The sequence below is a fragment of the Parasteatoda tepidariorum genome, chromosome 2 (genome assembly GCF_982258835.1).
Source record: "Parasteatoda tepidariorum strain Cologne lab strain chromosome 2, Ptep-v5.0, whole genome shotgun sequence".
Taxonomy (NCBI): Eukaryota; Metazoa; Arthropoda; class Arachnida; order Araneae; family Theridiidae; genus Parasteatoda; species Parasteatoda tepidariorum.
Window position 1 is genome coordinate 101620867 of NC_141756.1, and position 27713 is coordinate 101648579.

A 27713-nucleotide genomic window follows, 5' to 3' on the forward strand; every position below is an offset into this window, starting at 1 on the left:
CAAAATTGAAAAGCTTTGAGTAAAACTATGATGTTTAAAAAAATAGCTCATTTTTAGGTTTCAGGGCATACATTATGTTGGGCAGTGCGTATAAGGCATAACAGTGCAAGCGGTGGTTGCTCAGGAGATAAAACGCTCTCTTCATATATTGGGGTCACCCAATTTCGATTCCGAGCTAAGGTTGGCTGATAAGAATTTTGCTCATACCTATTATGGTGTAGATGGGAAATATCCTCAGTAGTGGACGGATCATGGGTTAAAATCCCTTGCTGTTAGACTAACCATGGAAGGTTTTCCAATTTTATCTCTCCGTGTAAAACAAATGCAGGTTGGTTCCATTTAAAATTCTTCCACAAAGGCTAGTTTGTCCGATGTCTGGATACAAGAGTTACCTTGTTTTCTGGGTTAGGCTCAAAGTTCCATGACTACAGTGTTGAGCATTGATAGTTGTGTACCCAAAAATGGGTTGACTGATTGACGTTGGTTATAATATAAAATGTGATACGGTGCAAAAGATGGCTGTTTATCCAGATGCTGATGAACCAAATTGTCTAATTAACTGAATTAGTCAAATATCATGTGCTTTTCCAGTCTTCCCTTAAAAAATGTTCTTTTTTTGTTAAAATTCCTCTTAATCTTCCAATTTTTTTATGGAAGTCAAAAAGTATTCTTGTTTCCCTTGGAACAGGAGTAATAGAAAAACATAATAAGGATTTGCATCGTAGGTCTTTTTAAACCTTTTAGTAATTAATGATTTTTATACAATTTTTCCATAATGCTGAATACAATGACATGATTATGATAAGTGATAAGTTTTTTTTCTTCTTATTTTAGGTTACTTTTAATGAAAAAGAAAATGAACTTCCATTGATCAGACCAGGCATCAGTGTAACAATGGCGACTGATTTATTTCTCAAGGTATTGTTTTCTTAACCCTCGTGCATTAGCTGTTAGTTTTTCTTAAGTAATTAATTCAACTGGACTTTTATTTATTTTTAAAGGTAACTTTGCTAAACACTGTGTCTTTGCTGTGGGATGGTCATAATCGAATCTATATTGATGCTTCGCCATCACTGTTTGACCAGACAATGGGTCTGTGTGGCACCTTCAATAAGAATCAAAATGATGATTTTTTAACCCCAGAAGGAGACGTGGAAGCAGACATTGAAGCTTTTACCGCCAGGTGGCAGGCCTCAGACTCTTGTAGCAAGAGGGGGCGCCGTTCACAAAGAAGTGCTTGTGAATTACAGCCTCAGAAAATCGCAGATGTAGAATTTCTTTGCTCTGTTTTGAATAGTCACACTTTCCAAGGTGAGCCTGATCAATGTTGTAGAATATGAGATGTTAAGCACCTGATAGTACAATTTTTTCTCTCTCACAGTTTTCTTCTATTTCAGATTTATTTTAGCTGACGGCGTTTAAACACTTAATTTCACTTGTGAACTATTCCATTAACTATAGTATTCATTCTTTGAATAAGCAACAGAAATTGGAAACATGCAAACTATACTACATTTTAAATAATTTCTTCTGCAATTTTGTAGTTACTCTTCTTCATTTTAAATGATGAAGGTTGTCAGTTATATTGATCCCATCACATCTATTGCCAGACTTAGTAATCAGGGATCTGTCTAGGTTTTTCTGAGAGATATCTATTTTGTGAAAATTTAGACATAATTTGTGAAAAATTAAGAATTATATTAAAAAATCAACTCAAAAATATGATAAATATATAGATTTATCGTTTCTTGCGGGATAAAAAAATAAAATTTTAAGAAGAAGTATTTTGTGATACTACCGTTTTTCCTGAAGTTAAATTTGTGAAGGTACCGCTAAACGGTAGTAAATTTGCTCTGCGCAGACCTAGAAATATAAACACATAACATTTCCAGGCATGCACTGTAGGCATGCACCAGGCATGCATTAACATCATTTGTATGCAGGATTTTGTTACCTTTTGAATATTATTGATTGTTATTCATATATGTTTTCTATATAATAACTAAAAACTATGTGTTTTTTTTTTGCTATTTAAAATTCTCTTAATTTCATTTAGCAATTGACCTATTTTCCTAAAATTCTGTTGCCTTAATTTTTTTATTCCTTGCTCATGACTACCAACTTTAATTATTTAACTCTGTGCATTAAGAATTCATATCAATAAAACTTGCTTGTTAGTCACTTTTGCTTTTGAAATAATTTTATGCCAGTCCATAGCTATCAACTCTACTGGATTTTTCAGTAGACCACTGGATTTTGCCAGTTTCTCCTGATCTACGGGTTTAATTAAAATTCTTCTGGTTTTTGTATATTTTTGAAAATTCCCTGAAATGAGTAAGTTTCCTAAAAAAATTTTTATTAAAATAAAATTTTTACACAGATTATTGCTTACTTGAATATTGGAATAAATGTTACTAATACATAATGAAGCGAGCCTCATTTATAAAAATCAGTTAAAAAGCTTTTTTTTCATCTACAATGTTGAGTTTATTTTTATTAACTCCCTTTTTAAAATAATTAAAAAATATTTTTACTATCTTTGATGAATTAAATGCCTCTTACTATTCAAAATTATGAGCAACACTAATACATAATATTTCAAGATCATTTAATGTTAATCATAACTGAAAAATATTGCAGTTTTTTCTATTTTGATGACTATAAAAACTTATAAAATTCCCTATGTATAAAATATAGTACATTTCACAACAATTATCATGAAATCTGTATTTCGTAAAATCTACTTAATTTTTCCCTATCCATGTTGGCAGCTATGTCAGTCTTGCAAATAATTATAAATTCCTCAAGCATATAAGTAATTAGTGATAAGTACATTCTAAACAACTAAAAGCAATGGTCACAAATTTTAATTACAAAGATATTAGAAAAGTGATCTATACAATATTTATATGCTTCATGAATTTTCTTTTAGGTTGTCATGGTGATGTTGATCCCTATCCATTTTTCAGAGGATGTATCAATGACTTGTGCATGTGTGGGGAAAAGTTGGAGACTTGTCTCTGCCCTATAATTTCTGATTATAGCATGGCATGTTCAAAGAAAGGTGTCATAATTAACTGGATAGATGAACTGCCTGTTTGTAGTAAGTTTATCGCAATTTAAATTATTAAATTTATTAGTTCTAATTAAAAATCTAACTTTGCCGTTGAGAAACGAAGATGCTGTTACTTAAAGTAGTGAAGACTGTCTTACAATTGAAAATATTTCAAAAGTAAGTTAGACTTGAAACAAAATTTACTAATGAAGTGGGAAATTATCTTCATTCATTGCGAACTTTGTCTTCCGAAAAAGTTGACTTGTATATAGCAATATTTTTGTTTGTCTCTGATTTTGATTATCCAAGAGTTTGTCTTTTAAATTTCTTAGAGTTTTTAAGAGCAATGAAAAGTTTACTTGATCAAACTGAGTTAGAGGCTTAAAATGTGTAACATACATAATGTGCTAAAATGAGTGTCCTAGAATAGAATTTTTATCAGGAAATGAAGCCATCGCATATTTCAAAAAAAAGAGAGAAAAAAAAACTATTTTGTTCTTATAATCCATCATATTTTAATTTTAGAGGATTACTGATAATTGGAATCTCTATAATGTAGAGTGAGATTTGCCTTTCAATTTCTAAATATTTTCTAACCTTTAAAGTTTTTTTTTCCTAAAAAAAAGTTTTTATATAAAAACATCGGAAGAGTTTGACAATTTTAAAATGTTCAAAAATAGAGAAATAAAAAAACTCCCTCTCTTTTTTTTTTCGTTGATAGTCATATTATCTATACTCTTATAAAATAAAAATAAAAAGGGTGGATGAATTGATCCGTTTGGCTTAGAGAGACTAAATTTGCTAGTTTATTGTAAAATCTGAGTTCACTTTTTTTTTAGATATGTGCAGCTTAATACACATGAAAATTTTTTAAATATTTAATTTAATTTTTATTCAATCTCTGCTAAAATTTCAAATTTTAGGAAATAATTTTGACACAATTTGTTACATGCTATATATTTTTGAAAAATATATAGCATCTAACAAAGATTGGAATGCGAAAAACATGCACTTTTCTAAAAGCTGTCTTTTGAATATTAGATGTTTTAATTTTTTTTTTCAAAATGGTAGAGAGATTTTGTTATACACAAAACATACTTCGGGGCAATAATTTTAGACAATAAGATTACTAGACCGGGTCGATATATAGACTTCAACACATAAAGTTTAATTCTATAAATGAATAGTTTTCTGTTCAAGTAAATATTATAGTTTTTACTACATTTACCTACTGTAAAAGATTAACCATAACTTTAGGAAAAAGAATTGAATTTATTTTAATTCATTTCTTTTATTCTAATAAAACTATAGGAAACAAGGCTTATAAAAAGTGAAAAAGAGGACAAATAATGTCACATAAACGAAAGCTTTAAAATCAAATCTGCAAGAACTAAATCATTACAATATTTTAAACCATCTTTTAATAAAATCTTGGTCGTTATTTTGTGAAATCAGATTTTTGTTAAAAAAATGATAAAATCTTTGGATTAAGAAAAAAAAATATAAAATTACTTTCTCTTGTCTGAATATTTAGAATTTACTATTTCCTCAAGGTTTGAAAGTTGCATAGCACATAAATTACAAGTTTCATTGCAACCTCTGCGAACTAAAAAGACGAAGTTACACTTCTTAGGGAAAGATGAGAGTATAAAAATTTATCGAGTGTAAAGTGAAAAATGTTTGTGAATAGAGAGAGGTTTATAGAATGATCATTTAATGTCAATGATCAATTGTCAATCAATAAGGTAAATCTGTCTTAAATCTATCTTTAATGGATGTCTGAAAAGTGCTTGATATTTTAAAATTAACTTTACTCCAAAGAAAAAGAAATATCGCAAGTTACAAAAGCTTTTATAAATTTTTAAACCATGTTGAATCATCTATTTCATATTCTGGTAATCAAGGAAGTACGCTAATATTATTTTAAAAACCTTCTGTCAATTAAAAATTGTAGCTCAGACTAAATTTAATTGTCTAATGTAAATTTAGCAAAAATTAAATTAAAATTTAAGATTTAGTAAGTCTTTGTAAAGTTTAAATTTGAAACATCCTTTTCTTTAGTATAGATATTTATAAAGTGTTTATAAAAATCAGCCGCTTTATGAAATCGAAATATCCTCAGGTCGAACGGGATTTTAATGGCACTGTTTAGTGAAGAATGAACAAGAAAACATAATTTCTAAATTAGGTGTGTCAATATACTTTCTAAATCATCCTTTGATTGTTTATGTGACATTATTTAATGTTCTTTTCACGTCACTCATATATAAAACAAATGAACATTTTCCTAGTGTTGAACTCTTTTTTTTTTTTTTAACCCCTTCCTTCTCGCTCCCGTGAAAATGACGAGGTGAGGTTTCACCCTCTATTTCTCGCTCCCATTATATTTCTGGGCTGGAGTGTTCAGTAGTAACGCGCCAATAAGAATAAAACTAATTCATTCGTTATGCTCGGAAAGCATTTTATTTCTCATTTTACACACCAGATGGCAGTACCAGGATATTTTTAAGGTAATTGTAGATAGTTAGTTTATTTTAAACTAGATGACAGCACTAATCAAATATGTGTATTTGTGATATGATAAAAAAAATAAGCACTTTTATGACTGTTTTCTTGTAAATCAACCCTATCGTTAAGGGGTTAAGGTTTAAATGAAGCATTTTTGGTAATACATAATTTTAATAAACAATGTTTATTTTATTCTCAAAGAGGTGGAATGCCCCAGCGGACAGGAGTACACAGAATGTGGTAATCCGTGCACATCTACATGCTCAGCCATAGCATCAGGCGACGATCAGTGCAAAGCAGAATGCGTTCAAGGATGTGCCTGCACAGGAGGAATGAGTCTGAACAATGAAGGTGTCTGTGTTGCTCAATGCCCTTGCTTTCACAATGAGAAAGAGTATAAGCCCTCAGAAATCACAATCCAAGGCTCTAAGACATGGTAAATTTATTTCTCAAATAATTGTTCTTTTTTACCACTTACACTTAAACATAGTTGCCAACTCTACTGGATTTTGCCAGTTTCTCCTGGTTTACTGGTTTAATGATATTTCTCCTGATTTTTGTGCATTCTTGAGAATTCCTTAGAATTGAGAAATTCCCCCCCCCCAAATCCCTATTTAAATTTTTTTTACTCGTTTTATTGCTTATTTAAATCTTAAAATAAGTATTACTAATAAATCGTAATAAATTTTACCCCTTCCTTCTTGCTCCCATGAAAATGACCGGGTGTGGTTTTGCCCTCTATTTCTCTCTCCTGTGATATTTCCAGGCTGGGGTGTTATAAGAATAAAACTAATTTATTTCTTTTGCCCAGAATAAATTTTATTTCTCATTTTACACACCAGATGGCACTACCAGGGTATTTTTTAAGGTAATTGTAGATAGTTTATTTTAAACTAGATATCAGCACTAATAAAAAAAAACCTGTCACTTTTATGACCGTTTTCTTGAAAATTAACCGATAGTTAAGGGGTTAAAGGTTTTTTTTGTTCTAAAATTATTGGCTTATATTTGTTCAGAACTTCCATCTTTAATTAATAAAATCTTTAATGAATTGAATGTCTATTACTATTCAAAATTATGAGTATTCTTAAATGGCAAACATTGCAAACCATTACTATTTTAATAGTGTAATAAAGTTATTGTATTTTAATGATTTTAAAAATCCCTAAAATTCCCTGTATCTAAAATATTTGGTATGTTATGCAATAGTTATTATCAAATTTATATTATTTCGGAATATTAAATGGATTTTTTCCGATCCATGTTGGCAGCTATGCTTAAATAAATAAAATATGAGGGCCATCTATCTATAATTAGAACTCATTTATTAAATTAATTTTTTAAAGAAAGGTAAAAAATATTTTAAGGCTGATATTTATAATAACATCAAAATTTTCACTTCTAAACAAAGTTTGAAAACTACATACAAATCTGCAAGCAGTCAGAAACCGAAAAGTCTCTCGCATGTTTTTCACAAAAGAGGAATTCCTCAATTTATTCTACTGTCATATTGTAACTAAACATGATTGATAAATTTACATTTAGAACAAAAATAAAATATGGATGTGTATTTTCTAGTTATAGCTGAATTGTTGATTTCAAAATTGAATTTAAAATATTTTTATTTGTTTAAAAAAATTCAATCGAATTCTATAATTTTCATCTGGTGTGGCTGCGTTAAAGATTCTAAAGAGTTAGGTGAAAAAGGAACCTAACCTTATGAGTTATTCCAAACCTTGGCATATTTTGTTGAAAAGAATGAGTTTTGTCTGTGGATTATTTAAAAAAAATACATGTTCCTTTTCCTTATTCAATAGTTCTATGAAATACAGTCGAATCCTGTTTTAGCGAATTCCTAGAGACCGAGGTATTCGCTATGCAATAACGAAAATTATTTTTACCGATTTTACGAATTTCAACATTAACCAAAATTATTTTGTTACATTAGAATTTTTCGCATAAAAAATTATGAATATTGTATTTAATTACAGTTTTGATTTATTTGTACTCTACATGTGGAGAATATCAGATCAATATTTTAAAAACTTACAAAAGCAATTAAATTAAAGGGAACAATGGATTTACTATCACTCACTTTTTAGAAATTGCGTAATCTGTAATTTTTTTCTGTACAAATTCTTTAGAACCAGTAGAAATTACAAACTTCTCCCAATTATGCACATTTTCAAACAACTGAACTGGAAATTTTTCTTTTGGAAAGACACATGTATTTTACTTCTTCAAACATGAATGGGTTGGGGTTTAGTCTTTTTCAGGGTGGTCCCTTCCAAGTGATTCGTCTTTTTCGACATGTCCCTTTCATATCTGAAACTTTTTATTTTGAAGATGTTAAAATATTTGAATTCTGAGATCATTGTGTACTTTTGAAGAATGAAAAAGTGTTTTGATCATGAGAGAAAATGAGAATTGTTGCTTATGTTCACCTTCGTTAAATTCAGATTACCAATTTTGTAATGACGATGTAAAAGATCCCTGGAGTGCCTCATTGGCTCTTGGCATTTCCGGCAAAATTAAATTCCTAGTGCACTTTAGCATCCAAATAGAGTATCGGTGCTGCCATCTAGTGTGGCAGAGACTAGACGTCCAAATTAACATGACCAACGGTATCTCACCCATTGTGGTGGTCCTGAAAGAGTGGATACCACCTCTAAAGAACGCACTAAGTCTGCTCATCGGCAAGACCGATTGTGCAGCTCATTGGAAATAAAAATTTAAAAAAAAAAGAAAAATTCGTAATAACGGTATTTTTAATGCATTGTTTCTATGGGGATTCATTTGGGGAGTCGGAAAATATTGGTTACCTTGAAAGTTTTGCTATTTCGGATTTTGCTAAAACGGGATTTGACTGTACTGAAATGTATAAAGGAAGGGGGGGATCCACTCACCATGGATAAAAAAAATTTGTTTCAATCACGAACAATGTGTTGATTAATTTTAAATTACGGCGTTTCGAATTATAATTTTACTTGTCACAGAATCGAACTATAAAAATATCACACAGGGATGCAATATTATTTTGTCTGATGCAACATCTAACAAAATGTAATTTTTTTCTTCAGTTATCTAATGTGTGTCATTTTCAAAAAGTCAACTGCAATGCCAATTAATTGTAATAAATTTAAAAAAATTTCTTTTGTAGCGAATGTGTAAATGGCAGGTGGCATTGTCGATTAGCTACTTTCGAAGAATTAGTGACTCCGGATGCAAATAAATGTCTTGATGAAAACAATGAAGAGTTTACTGATTGTGTGGATGCCTGCCCTCAAACGTGCCAAAACAAGCATTTACTTCATCTATGTAAAACAGAGGAATGCACTCCCGGTTGCAGGTATCTATCAAGTATATAAATTTGACATAATGAAATTGAATGAAATACAGGTACTGTGGAAAATAGAAAAAATAATTTATTTTGATCCATTTAAATGAAATTCATTTCTCTGGTCTTCTAGAAGTACATTTTATTAAGTTTTTTTAATATTTCAGGAAAATAAACAATCAGTTACAAACTTTATTCATGAAAATCAAAAACATAAAATATTTTAAATAACTACTTTAATAATCAAATTAAGTGTTTACCGTGGATTTAACTATTTTTATTTCTTTTAATGTAAATATAGTTTTTGAAACTTGGTTGCCAGTAGACGATCTTACTAAAGAAATTTTTAAACTTTCTTTTATTATTTCATAAAAAAGCCACGGAAATTTACCTATGTTTGCTTGTGGAGAGGGCATGAAGTGGGAACTGAATCGCAAACAGTGTGACATCACAAAGAAAGTAGTGAGATGGTTGTTTAGGGGAAAATTATTAGTCTCTTTTATGATGCAGGTATGGTCTTGAATATAAACGCTGCTCTAGTTTTACATAAGAAAAATTTGTTACAGTTTCTAGTTATTTTTCATTTCTACTTGTACAATTTAAATAATTTTATAAACATTTTTGTCTTAAAAAGAAATTAGTTTTTTTAGGCCAATACAACAATGCAGTAAGACAATGTTTTTCTAATAAATAAGCAACTCTGACATGTGTGCCATAGGATAGTGACATCAATTATATTGTAAATAAAATATGCTGATGCAAATTTAAAAAAAAAAATCAATACAAAGTTATTAGTGTTTTCTCAATGCATGTTCAATGATTAATCGATAACTAAACATTTAACTTTCTTTCTATTAAATGAATTTTTTTGGACTTTAACAAATTTACAATGACCATTTAATTTATCTCAAATATCTTACTATAAAAAAACTACTCCATTAAGTTTAAGTGAAAACAAATGAATTTTGAGCGTTGTTTGTGTTATTTCAGGTGTAAGGAAGGATTTATCCTGGATTCTGATCTGAAGAAGTGCATAGACGTTAGCCAATGCCCTTGCATACATGCCAATAAAAAATATCAAGAAGGTGACATTATTCACCAAGATTGCAACTTATGGTATGTTATGTATTAATTATAGTTCTTATATATATATATATATATATATATATATATATATAGTATATATATATATGTAATAAATACTCTTTAACTAAATGCATGTATCATACAACAAAATATTTTACTTAAGATAGGATTAGCACCCATAATAAAAAGGGTCTTAAAATTCTTAAACGATTTGAATTTTGTACCGTTTGTGCAGCAAAATGTTACTAATGAAAAGATTGAAAGACAACTGTCAGTTCATTAAAAGAAAAAATGCTGCATAAAAGAAGAACACATTTTCTTATTTTGAGCAACGTCGAGCTAATATCTAGGTAGTTTCCCATTTTGTTGAGAATTGGCTGCCCAGCCCGGTCATACAGTTAAATGCTTCAGTTAAATACAGTTAATTACAGTTTAAAAGAAAAATGTTAAGTTAAAAAGCTATTTCAACAAGCTTGTAACTGCCCTGAAGGAAGAAATGGAACTTTTTATCAACACATTTAACACGGTTCCCAGCAGATCACTGAAGTCAAGCATCACTGGCTACGGTCAGTGTGCGGGTGGGTGACCACTTAGATCAGTCCGCGTAGGGACCGAGGGTGTGCGGTATTGGTCCTCGTTAAACTGTGCTACCGTAAAGTGCTCGACTTCGCTCGCAGGTCGTCGGGCTACCGAAGCGGGGGTGCCAGCCCCTCCCCTCCGCCAGGTCTTCGGATCAACCTCCGGGATGTTTCCCAGACCATCGCCAATAGCCCATTGTGCAGCTCTAGTGCGACGTAAATTAACAACAACAACAATCAACACATTTATGCAAAATGGTTATTGAAAATTTAGATAAAAGAATTCATATGTATAAAGATTTTTATCTTTTATACTATTCTATACAATACTCTTTACTGTATGCTTTATGACTCGACTAAAAAAATTAAAATTTTTGATTAAGAGCCTATATTTTTATTGAAATTATTTCTAGCAGAAGTTTTGAAACTCTTTACAGGATTGCTGCGATTTGTAAAAAGTTTTAAAGGGTTTCAAAATTGAGAAAGATGGGTATTTTTAATTACTCTTATCTGGCAAAAAATGTTCTACTTGTAATATTTAAACAGTTTTCATTGACCATTCTAAGAAAATAGCATAACTTTTACACTACAATACTATAAGAGTTTAGTGATATACTACATTATTATAAAAGTGATATACTACAGTATTATAAGAGTTTAGTGCTTTCCAGAGGGAGAACCTTTTTATATTATAATTTTACTAAAGAAAACAAAGCTTCATGCGTTTTTTTTAAATTAAGAAATATTATGCAAAAACTTTGTCTTTTAATTTTAAGACAAATCAATAAAAATATTGAATTTATTCGAGCCCCCCAAAAAACAAAAACATTTTTCATCTTTACTTTGTTTTATAATAGTTGATGGTTAAAGATAACTATATTTTGTTGTTGCAGCTCTTGCCAAAATGGAACCTGGCAATGTTCTGAAAAAGTATGTCCTGGCGTTTGTACAGCATGGGGAGAATCTCATTTCAAAACATACGATGGCAGAATATTTGATTTCCACGGGGAATGTGAATACATTTTGAGTAAAGGAAAAATGAAAGGCGCTTCGTACTCACTCTCTATTCAAAATGTACCATGTGGTACAGGAGGTGCAACATGCAGTAAATCTTTTACTCTTGAAATGGGTACATTAACAACTGATAGGGGAGACATAAGTGAATTAATTGGTGAGTTTATCCTTTCGAATCCACCTTTATGAATAATTTTTTTTCTATACGTAAATGTAGATTTGTGATGACTCGGGGTATAGAGCATTTGTCCTCCTATGAGGTGCAGGGTGCGTAATGTTTTTAAAAAATGCTTAAAAGTACTTATTTTTTATTTATGTTTCATAAAAGCCCTTAAAGGTGCTTTTTTTATTCAGGGTTTGCAAAAAATGCTTAATTTTCTATCTTTTAAAAAAGGATTTTTTCTTTGCTGTATCGATTGTCATTCTAAATTACAAGAAATGCATGATTTTCACAATTTTCTCTGCAATATTTATCAGAAACTAGCTATTTTATCATGATTGTGTAAAGTTTTTGAAAATGTTTTTGAGTTTTATTGATTTTATGTTAATAAATTAAGAACTTTAAATGATAGGAAGAAATAATTATTATTTTTTTATATCGCTGAAAAACTAAATATTAAAATTGTATTTTAATTTTTTAAATTAAAATTATATTTGAGCCACATTCGCACATCACACAACAGAAAAACAACACACAAAGAGATATCCATACCCTGAGTGGAATTCGAACCCGCAGCTATTGGCTTTGCAGTCAAGCATGCTAACCACTCTGCCACCTGGCCGGCATCTAGATGAATGTAGATTTTGGTATTAAGCATTTTGTTTTGGTATTAAGCATTTTGTATTTTGTATTGAAAAAATTTTATGAGAATTTTATATTAGTTTTCGTTCTTTTTTATTTTTATTATTTTTTGCAGCTGAAGCAGAGAAGATAACATTTACAAAAGATGAACCCATGCCTAAAACAAGTCTCTCTTCACGATTTGTTGTCTTTGAATCAGGCCTGTTTGTTATGATTTACACCGACATTGGTGTCACTATCAGGTGGAACAAGGGAACGCTCATCTATGTCACTTTGGATCCAAAATGGAGGAACAGGGTACTTAGTTGTTACTTTTCTATTTCTGTTTCTTTTTTAAAAAAATAAAATATTTAAATTATATAATTCATTTCCCTCGCGTAATACAAAATATGAAAGAGAAAAAAAGCTATTCTGGATTTGCTGCCTTTTTGTCAAGACTGGTATGCACCTGTCTTTTCTTATCTAGCCTGTTCATGAAAAATGAAATGCCCAGAAATTGCCTGACACTATCATCTATGTTTGAAATTATTGGCGTCGAATGACAGACAAAGAACAAAAATGTAATAGTGCAATTTTGATGCATGTTTGATTATTGTATATACTTTAATTATTGCATAAACTTATCTCAACTGATTTACCAAAGGAAGCTAAATCCAGAGATGACAACTTTTATGATTTATCTGTAATTACTACGTTTTCGTAGCCAGGATTACCTTAATAATCTTAACTCTTAACTAAGTAAAAAAATTAAGAATTTTAAAATTTTTTGTATTAATCTATTTAAAATAAGTTTTGTTTCCTTTAAGTATCAAGAGTTGTTAAATTTTGTTGTTCGCAGTTAATCTACAGTATTTTTTTTAACTCTCCGTCTTTTCCAGTTTTGGCTTTATTGCTTGTTTCACGCAGCAATGCTGCATCAAAAAGAGTTTTCAAGTTGATGAGAAAAAAACGAAGGGTTTTATGCTTTCTCTATGAACTGAATTACTTATTTTCTCACCTTATTGAAAAGCAAAAGAATGTATACTCAAATCTGAAATGCTATGAGTAAAAATGTTTGGAAGTTGAAATGAAAAATGATAAAAAGTCAACAAAGGCTAGTTCTATTTTTACAAAAAACTAGAAGCAATCAATCAATTGCAAGCAATCAATTTAATTTTATCATTTTATAATGAAGTATAAAATTTAAGTGTTACATATTTTTATATTGATAGCTTTACCTAAGTGTTATTTTTTTTTATTTAGTAGTAAATTCATGCATAATTTTATCAAAAATATATACCTTTTACACAATTAAACAGTACACACACCTTCAAGTTCTGCTTGTTTGCTAGTCACTGTGCTAATTTGAATTTCGTAAACTGTAACTATATATTTCTCTGTTATTGTACACTTTATTCATGTGTCATAGTCATAAAATAAATTTATATTTCTGAAGGAGCTTTGTTTTCCTGAGTTCCACCACAATGTAAATTCACTTTATTCATCTAGCTATTTATTTAATGATGTTACTGGGTAAAGGAGGTTCAAACCCGTCCATCAGTTTCAATTGTCGAGGTTTGAACAAAGCTAATGGTTCATTTTGTCGAATCCAATTTTCGACTCCATGAACAATTCTGTCAGCTCTTATAAGTGTAAGGAAATTCTACTAGCTATTGGTGGGATTTAGATTTTTCAATAATTCAAACAAGCGATGGACGTGATGTTTCCATTCTGACCGAGTTGAGACTATTGAAATTCTGTATCTTTCTTCATACAGCTGTATCAATTCACGCCTTCCTGTATATTTCTTTATCAGCAACCTAATGTTTCTTGTATTCCTCCACCTTTTGCACTGGAACCACTACATGCATATATTGTATTTCATCACTTTTTGTAAAATTATTCTAAGTTAATTTGTTGTAATTTAGGTGCAAGGCCTTTGTGGAAATTTTAATGATGATCAAGTAGATGACTTTTGCACTCCCTCTGGCAATTTACCAGAAGTAAATGCCTCAATATTTGCTGACAGTTGGAAAATTCACGAATTCTGTCCCAAACCGCACACTTTCGAGGATATGTGTTCTATTCACCCTCATAGGAAAAGCTGGGCTCAACACAAGTGTGGAGTGTTGAAATCGGAATTGTTTTCACCTTGTCGAGCTGTTGTGAATGTGGAGCCATTTTATGAGAGGTAATATTTAAAAGAAATGCCATAATTTAAAATATCTGTTCAAATGATAGTGAATTGTTATAATTTATTTAATTAAGAAAGTAATATGATAGCAATCTTAACCGCGATGAATGTACTAGATGTCTAGAACTGATCTGATTAATCCTGAAAATATTATTTGAATGTACATACCTGATAAATATGTTTTGAAGTAAATCTCCATTTGCTGTTTTGTATTTCTGTATTAGGATGTGAAAGTTTTGAAAAATTGAAAATTTAACATTTTTAAACTCTTTTATTTGGTTTTAATTTTAACAAAAATCATAAATTATGAATGCCATTGATTAATAATGAAGTCTTTTGGTATATGTCTATATCATGGATTTGCTAACATCCATTTAGACTCGTATTTCACCCATCGCATTTAAGTTTCACTTCTCAAAAATCATACTGAGAGTTAAATTACTCTTAATGAGCTATTTTTTAAAATTGTTATTTTTTTTCTTCATAGTGTTGATGAAGTATAATCACTTCAAAAATCAGTATCTTACATCCTTTCCTCATGTTGAAAATTTTGGGGATAAAAATCTTTAAAAAAATTGAGATATTTTATGTTTCTTTCTTTCTTTTCTTTCTTTTTTTTAAAAAAAAATTAAATCTAGTGCATTAAAATTGAAAATTACGTGGTATAATGTCCCTTTTTTAAATACTTAACCAATTGTTGTTTACTAGCTTGTAACCATTTGTACTACTTCTTGTTTACTAGCTACTACTTGGAACTACTTGTTTACTTTGCATAGTTACTGTTTTAGTTATGTTATATGTTTAATATAAAAAATATAATATGTATTAGAAAATTATTATAATTTACAAATATAATCTCTGTTTTGAATTCCATTCCTATGTTTATAATTTCACTCCTCAAAATTTATAGAGGAGTTGAATTACTCTCTAAAAATATTTTTTTTGGATATCACTGATTGGCTTAGTTTACTCGGTTGGTAAATTTTGTTCACTATACTAAAATTCTTGATGTTCTCAAACTATGCGGTTCCAGGCAAGACATAAAATTCTCTTTCTTGCATTATTTTATATGAAACATTTCTGTGTAAATAAGTTCAAACACTCCTGATGTGAAGTTGAAATATGTAATAAGAAAATATTCCTGTAGGTTTGACTTTTTTTATGTATTATGCTACTCTTTTCAGGTGTATTTAAAATATTTCACATTTATCATTTGATATTTTTCACATCTTAGCATTCAAATAATGGTGATGTTACAATGGTCGTAGATCAGAGGTCACAATTACATTTCAAAAATTAGCGTAAATAACTCACTCGTCTTAGCAATGCAAGATTTTCACCTCTCAATCTCATCCCATTTGCCTCGTAACCTGTTTCATGCTCACTCAATTAAATTTGTTTTCTTTTATATTATTTAAATGTGTACAGAAATTCTAATTGATTTTTAGGTGTGTATTCGATACATGTGCTTGTGATGTTGGAGGTGACTGTGATTGCCTATGTACTGCTATTGCCGCATATGCACAAGAATGTAGTATGCATGGAGAGCCCATTAAATGGAGATCTCAAGAGCTTTGTCGTATGTATTTTGTTTTAGACTGTACTGTATTTTTTCCAAAATCGGCTTAGGTGGAGTAACTAACTGAATCGTATTTAAAAAAAAAAAAAAAAAAAAAACAAAGAGAGTAATACTACCTTAAAAGCTTCAGAATTTTTTTGTCTGTTAAATATTACAAATAATTCAACTGATGTTACATTGTTTTTTTGCCATAAAACATTATTAAAAGATTTTAACACAGTTTCATGCGTACTCTTAAAGAAAAAAACTGAAAAAACATTATTTTTTCAAGCTTTGTTAATAATTTCCTTTGATTAATGATTCCATGCAAGTTTATCTTCGAAAAAATTTTTTCTTAAGGAATTTATTTTTACTGATATTGTTATGATGCATTTAATTGTTATGAAAAATTAGTTATGTGAGCGAGCTATCCTGAAATTTTTATAAATTAATTTGTATTTTCTTTCCAGCTATTCAGTGCGAAGAATGTTCTGTGTACGACAGCTGCATACCTCCCTGTCCAAAGAAAACCTGTGAAAACCAACTGAGGTACAGCAAGATTCAAACATCTGCATGTTCTACAGATTTTTGTGCGGAAGGTTGCCATCCAAAACCTTGTCCTGAAGGTCAGATCTATAATAACGAGAAAGAATACAAATGTATACCAAAGGAGGAGTGTGTAGTTCCATGTCTTGAGATAAATGGAGTTCTTTACAACGAAGGAGAGAGAATAAATGATGTTGAAGTAGCAGATCCCTGCCAATCTTGGTGAGCTTAAAAAAAAAACAATGTCGCCGCGTAAGTGGCATAGCACTATTTCTTACTGGGTCTACATGTATAGCAGCAAGAATCATTTTTTAATCACACTTACTATAGTTAATCATATAATTATGTAACTGTAATTAATCATATAGTTATAATTATTAATATTATGATTACAATTATGCCTGGTGGGAAGTGACTTGCAATACTTTTGGACTGTTTAGAGTTAATGCACTTTTCCCATTTTAGATTTCATAATTTGAAAAGTATTAGGGTGATTCTCACAAAACATGATAACTTATGTGTCGTTGAATTAAGAAAAAATGTCAATTAAGCCATCCATCCAATTTTTTTCAAAATTTTTTTTCAAACATAACACTCTACTTCTGTTTAAAAATCAGAAAAGTTGAACTTCTATAATTATCCATAATATATATATATATATATATATATATATATATATATATATATATATATATATATATATATATATATATACACATATACATATATATATATATACATATATATATATATATACATATACATATATATATATATATATATATATATATATATATATATATATATATATATATATATATATATATATATATATATATATATATATATGGGTCATTCTCACAAAAACAGTCATTTTCATGTCCCCAGTATATTTTATGTTTGTTTTACAGCTTACGAAGAAAAAAAATTCAGGGGAAGTTTCCTTCAGAATGCAAGCTAACAAAAGAATAAAAATAAAATTATCAATTTTTATTTTTTATTTATTTTAGGTAATTAAAATATACCAATATGTCATTCCCTCACTTGTCCCCACTGCTGATTTAAAAAAAGAAAAAAATTGTTTCCGAAATACAAATTTTTTTTATTAAAATTCGTGTTTTTTATTTCAGAATACTGAAATATAGAATTCAGATAATCAATTTTAGATTGAATTTCTGATAAAAATATTAACACAGCACTATTTTAAACTTTGTCCCCAGTGTTTCGCGTCATTCCCTCACAACAATGTTCTTATCACCTGCAATCTTTTTAGAATAAAAATATTTTAATAAAAACTTCAGAAGTTAACAACTGGCATCATAAAACAAAATTGCAGTATGTTTCCATCTTCAACTTAAAGAAGCTTTGATGTGGAATAAATTTGAATGAATCAAACCAGGTAAAATTTTTTACATTTGTCATTCCCTCATGTCATTTTTTAGAGTAAAATAAAATACAACTTCATCGAGAAAGTAGATAATCATATGTTGCTTTCTTGTATGAATATTGTATGTGATTGACTTCAGAAATTCATTAGGCCTAACTGTTATTTTTAAATTTTATTTAATTCGTCATGTGTATAAAGTGAGGGAATGACGCTGAAGTGAGGGAATGATTCAAGATGAGTATATTATTAAATTTTTTTTTGTTCAATTGTGCAGGCAATTTTATTTCCCAAACCTGTAAAAACTATTAAATATATAAGACTAAATTATAATAAATATTAGATATACTTAGTATGTTATCATTTTCAAACTTTAGGTAGATGTAACTTAGATAAGAACATGTATTAAAATAAAATATCATTCCCTCACTATTAGTGTCATTCCCTCACTTTTTAAATAGTGAAAATAATTAATTTACTTATTAATTAATTTGAAAAATAAATTAAAAAATTAATTTATTTATTTATTAAATTAATTAATTAATTATTAATTATTATAAATTAAATAATTATAAATTAATTATTTCAAAAATTAATTAATTTAAATATTAAGTATAATTTATAGGATATATACTTTCTTTATAATGTCATTACATATTTCTATTAATATAAAAAGTTTCAGAGCTTTTTATTCACTTTACTTTTTTGGGATTTTATGAACTGAAAAATGACAGTTTTCGTGAGAATGACCCATATATGTATATACAGTAGGGAACCGATTATCCGGAACGATCGGGACCATCGCTATTCCGGAGATAACTGATTTTTCCGGTTTTCTGAATCGATACAGAAAGCCGTTTTTTTATTGTTTAACCCAACTAAAAAAGACAAAAATAGTTGGAAATAACCTTAAAAAGAAGAAAAAACGATGAAGTAATACACTAATGATTATTTCCAAAATGATGGTAAGGTAAACATTTTTCAAAAACGAAAGAAAATCCTAAAATCTTATGAGGAAAAAAACATTTTTTTTGAAAAAATGGCGGAAAAATTGATCGAATTTCGTTCTGGTTTTTTGGTTTTCCGGTTTTCTGATTTCCGGATAACGGGTTCTGTACTGTATATATAAAAATTAGAATGTCCCTGATAGGTAGAAATAAGCAGGTTTCAGGCACTAGGCTGTACGTAATTATTATTTATTAAGACATATTCATGAAGAATGACATTTAAGTGACACAAAATCATTGTGCTCTTCAATAAAAGTTAGGAAAAATCTTGCAGAGTAAATCTGTAAAAATTTTTCGTTTTAGGGAAAAAGGTAAATCTTAATAATTAGAATTGGTCTATTAAATAGGTCCAGGGAAAAAAAGCTTTCTCACGATTTGTTAGAGGGATAAACGTTAAAGTGTTAATTTATCAAATATGCTGCAATATATAAACGAGAAAAATAATTATAAAACTGATGAATGGCTGTTAAAGTCAACTGAAATAAGGGTAAGATTTTAAGAGTATTAATAATAATTAGATTGTTGAATGAAATTGAAAAGCTTTTATAACAGCGTTTTTCTGCTTTGCAGTTTCATTGTGCAGTTTACATCTTCAATCTTATTGGTTTTGATACTTTTAAACCCATTTTAATATAGTTACCTTGATTTTTTTTTTTTTTAATTTTGATAGTTATTTTTCGCCATGGAATTATATATTTTTCAACTTTATTGTTTGATAGCGATTTTAAATGCATAGTTAAAAAGGTGGTTGTGGAATTTGTGGGAAAAACTGCTTAATGTCAAATCTTGTGAAATTTTAGTAACTTAAAAACAATTCTTACAGCCATTGTCAACACCGAGCCATAACCTGTTCCGGAACACCATGTGTTAAGAATGAACCTTACAGGGAATGCATAAAAACTGGATGGACAGATTGGATGAACACACCAAGTTTTGTTGGTGGAGATTACGAGAAACTCAGTAACCCATTATTAAAGAAAATGTATGAAAACTTTTGTGGCGTTACCAATATGACTGCTATTGAATGCCGCGTGGCCAGTACCAAAATTCCTCACGAAAAGAGTGGACAAAATGTCTTGTGCCAGTTACCACATGGACTGTTATGTTTAGACAGCAATCAAAAGCGTAGAATTTGCGAAGACTATGAAATTAGAGTATTTTGTGATTGTGGTAAGTTCTCTCTCATTTTAATCTATTTAATTTTTTTTTTAACTTCTTTTTATGGTTGGTTAAATAACTACAAACTGGTAACTGACTGGTAGGTCCTGGTTCGATCCTCTGGCCGGGCAGTCTTTCATCCTTTCAGTGGGTCTATAAAAGCAGGGATCTGTTTAGAAGAAATTTGGGTCCGTTAACGGACCCTTCACAAAATATCTTTTCATAAAAACGAACCCTTCACAAAATATTTTAACTTAAAAACGGACCCTTCACAAAATGATTTTTCTTTTAATCGGACCCTTCACAAATTTGTTTATCTTCATTATTGTTTTGTTAATCGAATAAACCCTTCCCAGGGCAGAAAACAAGAAAGATGGATGTAAATGAATTTAGTTTTGTCTTCAGCAGACGATTCTTCCACCATTCATCCTAAATGAATATTCTGCGTTCAGCAGTATAGGCTAAATACCAAATATTTGCATGTTGCATCTCTAATTTAAAAGCAGCAATTGCTGTTTATTTTTGAAATTTTAATTTTTTTATAATAATTTTACAGTTCCGAGCATAATTTTGTATCTATTTAGAATTTAAAAACTCCTTGAAAAGTTTTTTGCAATAATCGGACACTATTTGCACAAATTCATAAAAGCGGATCCTGCTTGAAAGAATGTGGGTGATTTTTTCACAATTTCACGAAAAACGGACCTTTCACAAAATGTCTGGACAGACCCCTGATTAAATGAGTATCAATGCTTGGGGACTAAACACTGGGGGATCCGCGTTTGGGTGACCTCGCAACCAGAACATAAATCCTACACTCCACAGCCCTAGGTCAAGATGACTGAGATGGGCACAATAGGCCTTAACCTTCTAAAAACTATCACCCCACTGAACTTAGTTTAAAAAACTACAAAGGCTATATTTAATCAGCCTACCTTAAGCAACTAGACAATACACCCGAATGTACATTAGAGTGCTGTTTATCTAGATGCCAGTTAACTGAATTATCCAATTAACCATGTAAACTTTTTACATCTCACAGCAGCTCCCCGTAAATCAATCTAAATCCCTGCATTGAAACAAAGAACTGGAAAAACAGTGAAATTGCAGATTTGAATCTTACCAAACAGTTAGTCTCTCTTTGAAGAGAAATAAAATAAAAATCCATTGAAGAAACTATGCGTGAAGGAATTGTGAAAATTTAACCTCATATTTGAATTAAAACAAAGAGTGTAAACAACCTTTCTTTTTAGCATTTTCTTTAACTTAGTCACATGCTGATCAATAAAAATACCTTTTTGATAGTGTTCAAAATATTATATTTTTCAATATATTAATTTAATTTTATGTGTAAATAATATTAAATATTGTAATTTGATTAAATAATTTTTATAAGATAAAAGTCCTGTTTTGATTTGTTTATAAGTGCTTATGTTTACCAAATTTATTATTCTGTTCTGTTTAATTGTTTAAAGACATAATTATTATTACATAACATTGGATACGATTTTTTGCTCAAGCTTTTATTTGTAAAGCCAAATAAGTGTTCCCCATTGTAAGTTAGCTACCCCCTTTTTTGTTTTTAGGGAGATCTCTGGTTATAAAGCTGTCTTTCACAATCTTCTGCAGTTTTTTTTTGTTAAAACATTAAATAAAAAATAGAGAGAGAAAAAAAAGAATGTTTTGTTTACTTGAATAGAAATTGAAAAATATGAAAGTTAGATAACAACAATGAAAGGCCAAGTTAGTCAATTGCCATATTTATAAACATGATTGTAACGCCTTTTTTTGGGGATCAAAAAATCTGAATTCGTCAAAAAAAGGTATATTTATTTATAGAAGGTATGTTTTTGTGTCTGATTTTGTGATTTAAAATATCATCTGCACTAATTAGCATAATATCATCTGCATTAATTAGCATATTTCAGACTACTCCTTCAAACCATTAAGATGGAGCATGTGAAGATCCAATCACTAGTTCAAAAGTTGTAGGAGTGAAGTTATTCAGAGTATTTGCTTTTTTTTCACTTTACAAAAACATTAAGTCTATCTGAATTTTGAACTTTATTTGTAGGGCCACCACCAACACCAGAAACTGAGCCACCCTTAGCAGCTGTTTGCGAGAGTACAGGGTGGACTCCCTGGATGAGCAGTCATTGGCCGAATGTGGAAGGAGAGTCCGAAACTTTAGAGAGATTAAGATACAATCATGAATTTTGTGCAGAGGAAGAAATTGAAAATATAGAATGTCGCGAAACATTGTCATGGAGGTATTCGTCAGAAGAGGAAGTTGTTTGCAACAAGAAAATAGGTCTCGTCTGCAAAGGTCCCCGCTGCCCTGATTATGAAGTGAGAGTGTTTTGCAACTGCAAGAAAGAAGGTAATTCACCATTCTTTAAGTGTTTCCCTTAAGAGAAACGTTAGAAATTTTGAAAACAGATTACATAAGCATAGCTGCCTACTCTACTGGATTTTGCCTATTTCTCTTAGTCTACGGCTTTAATATAAATTCTCCTGGTTTTTGTACGTTTCTAGAAAATTCCCTAATATTGAGTAAGTTTTCTAAAAAAATTCCTATTGAAATAGCATTTTTGCACAGATTATTGCTTGCTTGAATATTTAAATATGTATTACTGACAGATAATGAAGCAGGCCTCACTTACAGAAAAAGCTAAAATTATCAGTTGAAAGCTTTTTATTGTTCAAAAATGTTCAGTTTGTTTTATTCAGAACTCCCTTTATAATATAATTATCAAAGTAATATATAATATAATTATCAATTACCAATAATTATCAAAGACTTCTTTTAACTATCTCTGAGGAATTAAATGCCTATTACTATTCAAAATTATGAGTCAACATAATACATAGCATTTCAAATTCATTTAATGTCAATCGTAATTGGAAAATATTGCAGTATTTTCAATTTTGATGACTATAAAAATCTCTGAAATTCCCCATGTTTAAAATATTTAGTACATTGTGCATATCATGAAATTTATAATATTTTGTAAAATCTAATGGACTTTTACCCATCCATGTTGGCAGCTATGCATGAGAAAGCATACAGACAAACTTTATTTTCTCCATACATTTAAAATAGGTAGCTGAAAATTGAATGAAAAAAATGGTGAATAGTATTAAAATTCTGGAACAATAGGATAACTGCAAGTGACATAGTGTGGGTATCTCGATCCTGATTGGTTCTTGATACATGGCATTTGTTTACGTTAGCAATTGTTCTTTCCATTTCATTTCGAGTAAACGAAGTCTGTCAAATATCAATTTTCTTAAGTGACACATTCTAAATTCTTTCACAAAGATTTTTTTCTCAAAGATTTCAATTCTTTCACTATATATTTACACAGAGACATAACACAAAGACAGGCACGAAGTCGTGGAACATAAACAAACTAATTATGCGTCGATGTTGGTACACAAAGCAAAAATGTATCATGGTTGCAATAAAATACATTAACAAATAATAAATCTAAGTTAAGTAAAAGACGTAGGCGAGTAGTAATTATATTTAAACTAATTTGATCTGTGATGCGGCTCTGTATTTCATTAACTTATCATTAATTAACATTTTAACTTATGTAGAGAAACTTAGCTCAACTTTTATACACTATTTTACCAATAAAGATTAGCTACAGCTGTCGTTGTACGTCACGTGTGGATATGGGGGGACTTCTTCTTGAAGTGCAGGTACCCAATTATGTATGGGGGGTAAGAAATATTTAAACTTTCCCTCTAATTTTTCAAATTTTAATGTGGCTGAAAAGAACTGCACTGCATTTCTTTTGTCTCTCTGTTTATGATTAAAAATATTCTGTGTTTCGCTGATAGCATACAATTCTGAAATCACTATAAATGTTATGTTCCTTTTTGCTATAGAAACGACACCAACAGTAGCAAGAGGTTGCGTGAGTGGCTGGACGGAGTATTTCAATATTGATCATCCAGATCGAAGTGATATGGGGGATGACGAAAGCCTCAATGAAATACAGAAACTTCATGAGTTCTGCGTAGGGGGAACACTTAAAGATATTGAATGCAAAACACTGCAGAATGGAGAACTCCTAGATTATGCATCTCTAAAGAACGCATTTGGTCTAAAATGTTCTCTCAAGGAAGGATTTTTGTGCAATAAATACACACGTCCGGAACCCTGTGAGGATTTTATGGTGCGTTTTCTTTGCGAATGTGGTGAGTATTTTTTTTATCTCACTTCTCTAACCTGAATTCTTTTTGACCTAATTTTTTTTTAACTTTTTTTATTTTGTATCAAGCTAACTAGCAACAACAATTGTTTTTTTTTAAAAATAGAATTACTTGCATTATTAAAACTAAATGCCATCAGACAAACTTGAAACGAGATTTTCAAAAAAAAAAAATATTTCTATTAGCCAGTGAGTGGTTGACTGAATGTAAAAATAACAAGTTTCCTAAATCCAGAAGAAATTTAGAAAACTTTTGGTATATCCCATATTTTTTTAATTTTTTTTTTGTCATTTTTGTTTTGTAGCAAGCTAACAAGAATCCAAAAAAAAAAAAAAAAAAAATTTTTTTTAAGAAAATAAAATTCTTTGCGTTATTAAAACTAAATGCCATCAAACAAGCTTGAAATGAGATTTTCTAAAAAAAATATTTCTATTAGCCAGTGAGCAACAATGGATGGTCGACTGAATGTGAACCATAACAAGTTTGCCAAAACCGGAAGAAATTTAGAAAACTTCCGGTGTATCCCTCTGCTTATGTCATGCTTATGAGAGGATGTGTGAACAAGCCTTTATATTCTAGGAAGTCTTAATTATTGTGATTGGTGTTTAAATTCATACATGATTTTACCATTTATAAAAACTTACTGTAATACATAAATTCTAACAGATCGTGAGCCTAAAATTATTTACAAATTTATGCATTATACAAATTTAAGAAAATTAATATCACGACATAAAGTTTAAGGTTTGCCATGTTTTGTGTGTTATCCTTCATTTGGCGACATTTGTGTAAAATGGCGCCCTTTGTAATATTTTGTGTAGCATCATAGCAAGCTTGCAGAGTCTTCTGAATTCTATTTGTTGTTTTCATTGAAATTTAAATTGAAAGAAGGCGTTATATTGTAAACACTACAAGTATAATAATATTGGATAGCGCCCTTTTTCACGCATAGGCGTGAAAATCAATCGGGAGTGTTAACCCAGAATCTGTGTTTAAGCTTTACACAGTCAACCATCTATTTCATTAGCATTGCCATGTTAGTGAAAAAAAACTAAAATCCAAACCAAAACACTAGATGCGAAAGGACCTTTGTTTTTAATTTTCTATTTATGTCTGGCTTTGCACCAGGTTCATAACGGACATTTTCAGTCACTTTATACTTAAATTCTTTTTTGCTGTTTCTTCAACAAATAATATAGGAAATACTTCAACAGATAATATTTCTATTAAGAAATAATGAATATGAGCTCTTTATGTACAATGAAACTGCCTGTTGCTGTAAAGATAACCTCTCTTCATTTAATAGGGGGTTGACTTTTTTAGATAAATAAGTGTTACATGACTCATCCACATCAGTCATGACTCCTTTTTGTTCTTGTGCCTGACTTACTTTTTTGTACCACCATTTGATTTCGTTACCTTCCTTTTGTAAATAATATCATTTGAGTTTAACACATTTAAGCTTGATCTTGTACTTTCTGCTTAGTTCCATGTTATTTTGCAGTTTATTTTGAAAGTTCATTGGGTATATTTCCTTTCACCAGGCACAGAAATTAAAGTTTTTTTGTTTCAAATACTAAACTAAACAAAATGACTATCACTAAAAATATAACACTTTAGTTGAATTTACTTACATAGCATAAAAATACTGATTATTTAACCTAATTTCTTAGACTTTCATACCAGATCAAAAATTTGATATTTAGACGAATGTATCATTCTGTTAACTTATATGTTTTCCCTTCATTACCTCTTCATTTACTTTTTACTCGTCTCACTTGACTCACAAATTAACTCTCTATGTTTTTATTTATTCAGTGATATATGATTTAAATATTTTTCTTGCAGTATTTTTATCAAAAAAATATAAGTTATTTGCACATCTTATCAAAAATCTGGTTGTTTAATAAGAAAAATCAAAATATTTTTAATTTTTCAATTTTTATTTACCAACGCTGATTAAAAGAGTGAGCAAAATTAATATTTTAATATAATTTTGTTTATTTCAGAAAGGGAAGCTAGAATTTTAACTCCAGTACCGCCAACTCCAGTTCCAGTTGAATGTGGCTGGACTCCTTGGTTAAACATCGATACACCAGATGATGGAGAGGGGGATATGGAAGACATATCAGCAATACAAGTAAAATTTTATTATTTAAATTCTGTGAATTGTAGACAAAATAGTGTAAAATAAGACAGAACTAATACACAGTGGTCTGCCTTGGGCAAATTTACCATTTTACATACATGGAAAAAAAAAACGATTATTATTTACAAAAATCCTATATTGATAACTGTTTAAGGTTTACTTTATCTCTTTAGACATTGTATAGAACTAAAACGCAGTGGTCTGCCTTGGGCAAATTACTATTTTACATCGATGAAAAAATACAATTATTAATTATAAAAATCTTAAATTAAGAACTGTTTAATGTTTTCTTTATCTCTTTAGACATTTTATAGAACTAATACGCAGTGGTCTGCCTAGGGCAAATTTATTATTTTACATATCGCTTATGGGCTGCAATAGTGGCACAACTAAAATAACACACGTTTAGGATTAAGAACAGGTGTAAATATGAAAATACTTATTCTTTTCAGTTGTGCTTATGAGTTGTGCAATACTAGCACAACTCATAATTCAACTTGAAGGTAATCTTCGTTTAAGCAAACTAAAGAATTTCTTATGCATTTTCCTTAACAATGAAAACTTTAAACCCACTTATTTCAAAACATGATTTTTTTAGTTGTGCTGCTGTTGCAGCCCATGAACGATATATGAAAAAAAAAAATGCAATTATTAGTTACAAAAATCCTACATTGAGAACTGTTTAATGTTTACTTTGTGTCTGTAGACATTACAGAGAACTAATATACAGTGGTCTACCTAGGGCAAATTTACTATTTTACATATATGGAAAAAAAATACAGTTATTATTTATAAAAATCCTGCATCGAGAACTGTTTAATGTTTACTTTGTTTCTTTAGACATTGTATAGAACGTGCGGCGGAAAGGATCTCATTGACATTGAATGCAGAGTGTCACAAAATCTGTCTCTACAAAACAATATAGTATGCGACACAGTCCATGGATTGCACTGTAAGAATGATGACCAAATTGAAAAATGCTACGACTATGAAGTCCGTTTGCTCTGCATGTATGATTGGTGCTATCCTCGTAAGTTTACTATACTCTGTGTAACAGTTTTAAAAGCATGAAAATTGTAAGAAATTTTTTTTCTCCTTTAGCTATCAAGAGTTATGAAATTTTGCTGTTTGCAA

At 29.8% G+C, this 27713-nt stretch overlaps 1 protein-coding gene across 8 annotated transcripts in view; it reads left to right on the forward strand.

Annotated features, from left to right (window-relative positions):
• LOC107453264 (hemocytin) overlaps positions 1-27713 on the forward strand; it is a 142808-nt gene that overhangs the window by 36678 nt on the left and 78417 nt on the right. For all 8 annotated transcript variants that reach the window (XM_087157895.1, XM_087157896.1, XM_087157897.1 and 5 more), the window contains 16 exons: positions 835-918; positions 1002-1311; positions 2933-3103; positions 5765-5999; positions 8724-8912; positions 9891-10016; positions 11458-11735; positions 12496-12677; positions 14288-14550; positions 16002-16132; positions 16582-16879; positions 19872-20218; positions 22281-22586; positions 24104-24415; positions 26440-26570; positions 27420-27609. In XM_087157895.1, the coding sequence (XP_087014021.1) occupies positions 835-918; positions 1002-1311; positions 2933-3103; positions 5765-5999; positions 8724-8912; positions 9891-10016; positions 11458-11735; positions 12496-12677; positions 14288-14550; positions 16002-16132; positions 16582-16879; positions 19872-20218; positions 22281-22586; positions 24104-24415; positions 26440-26570; positions 27420-27609 (3553 nt within the window). The remainder of the gene's footprint in view (positions 1-834; positions 919-1001; positions 1312-2932; positions 3104-5764; positions 6000-8723; positions 8913-9890; positions 10017-11457; positions 11736-12495; positions 12678-14287; positions 14551-16001; positions 16133-16581; positions 16880-19871; positions 20219-22280; positions 22587-24103; positions 24416-26439; positions 26571-27419; positions 27610-27713) is intronic.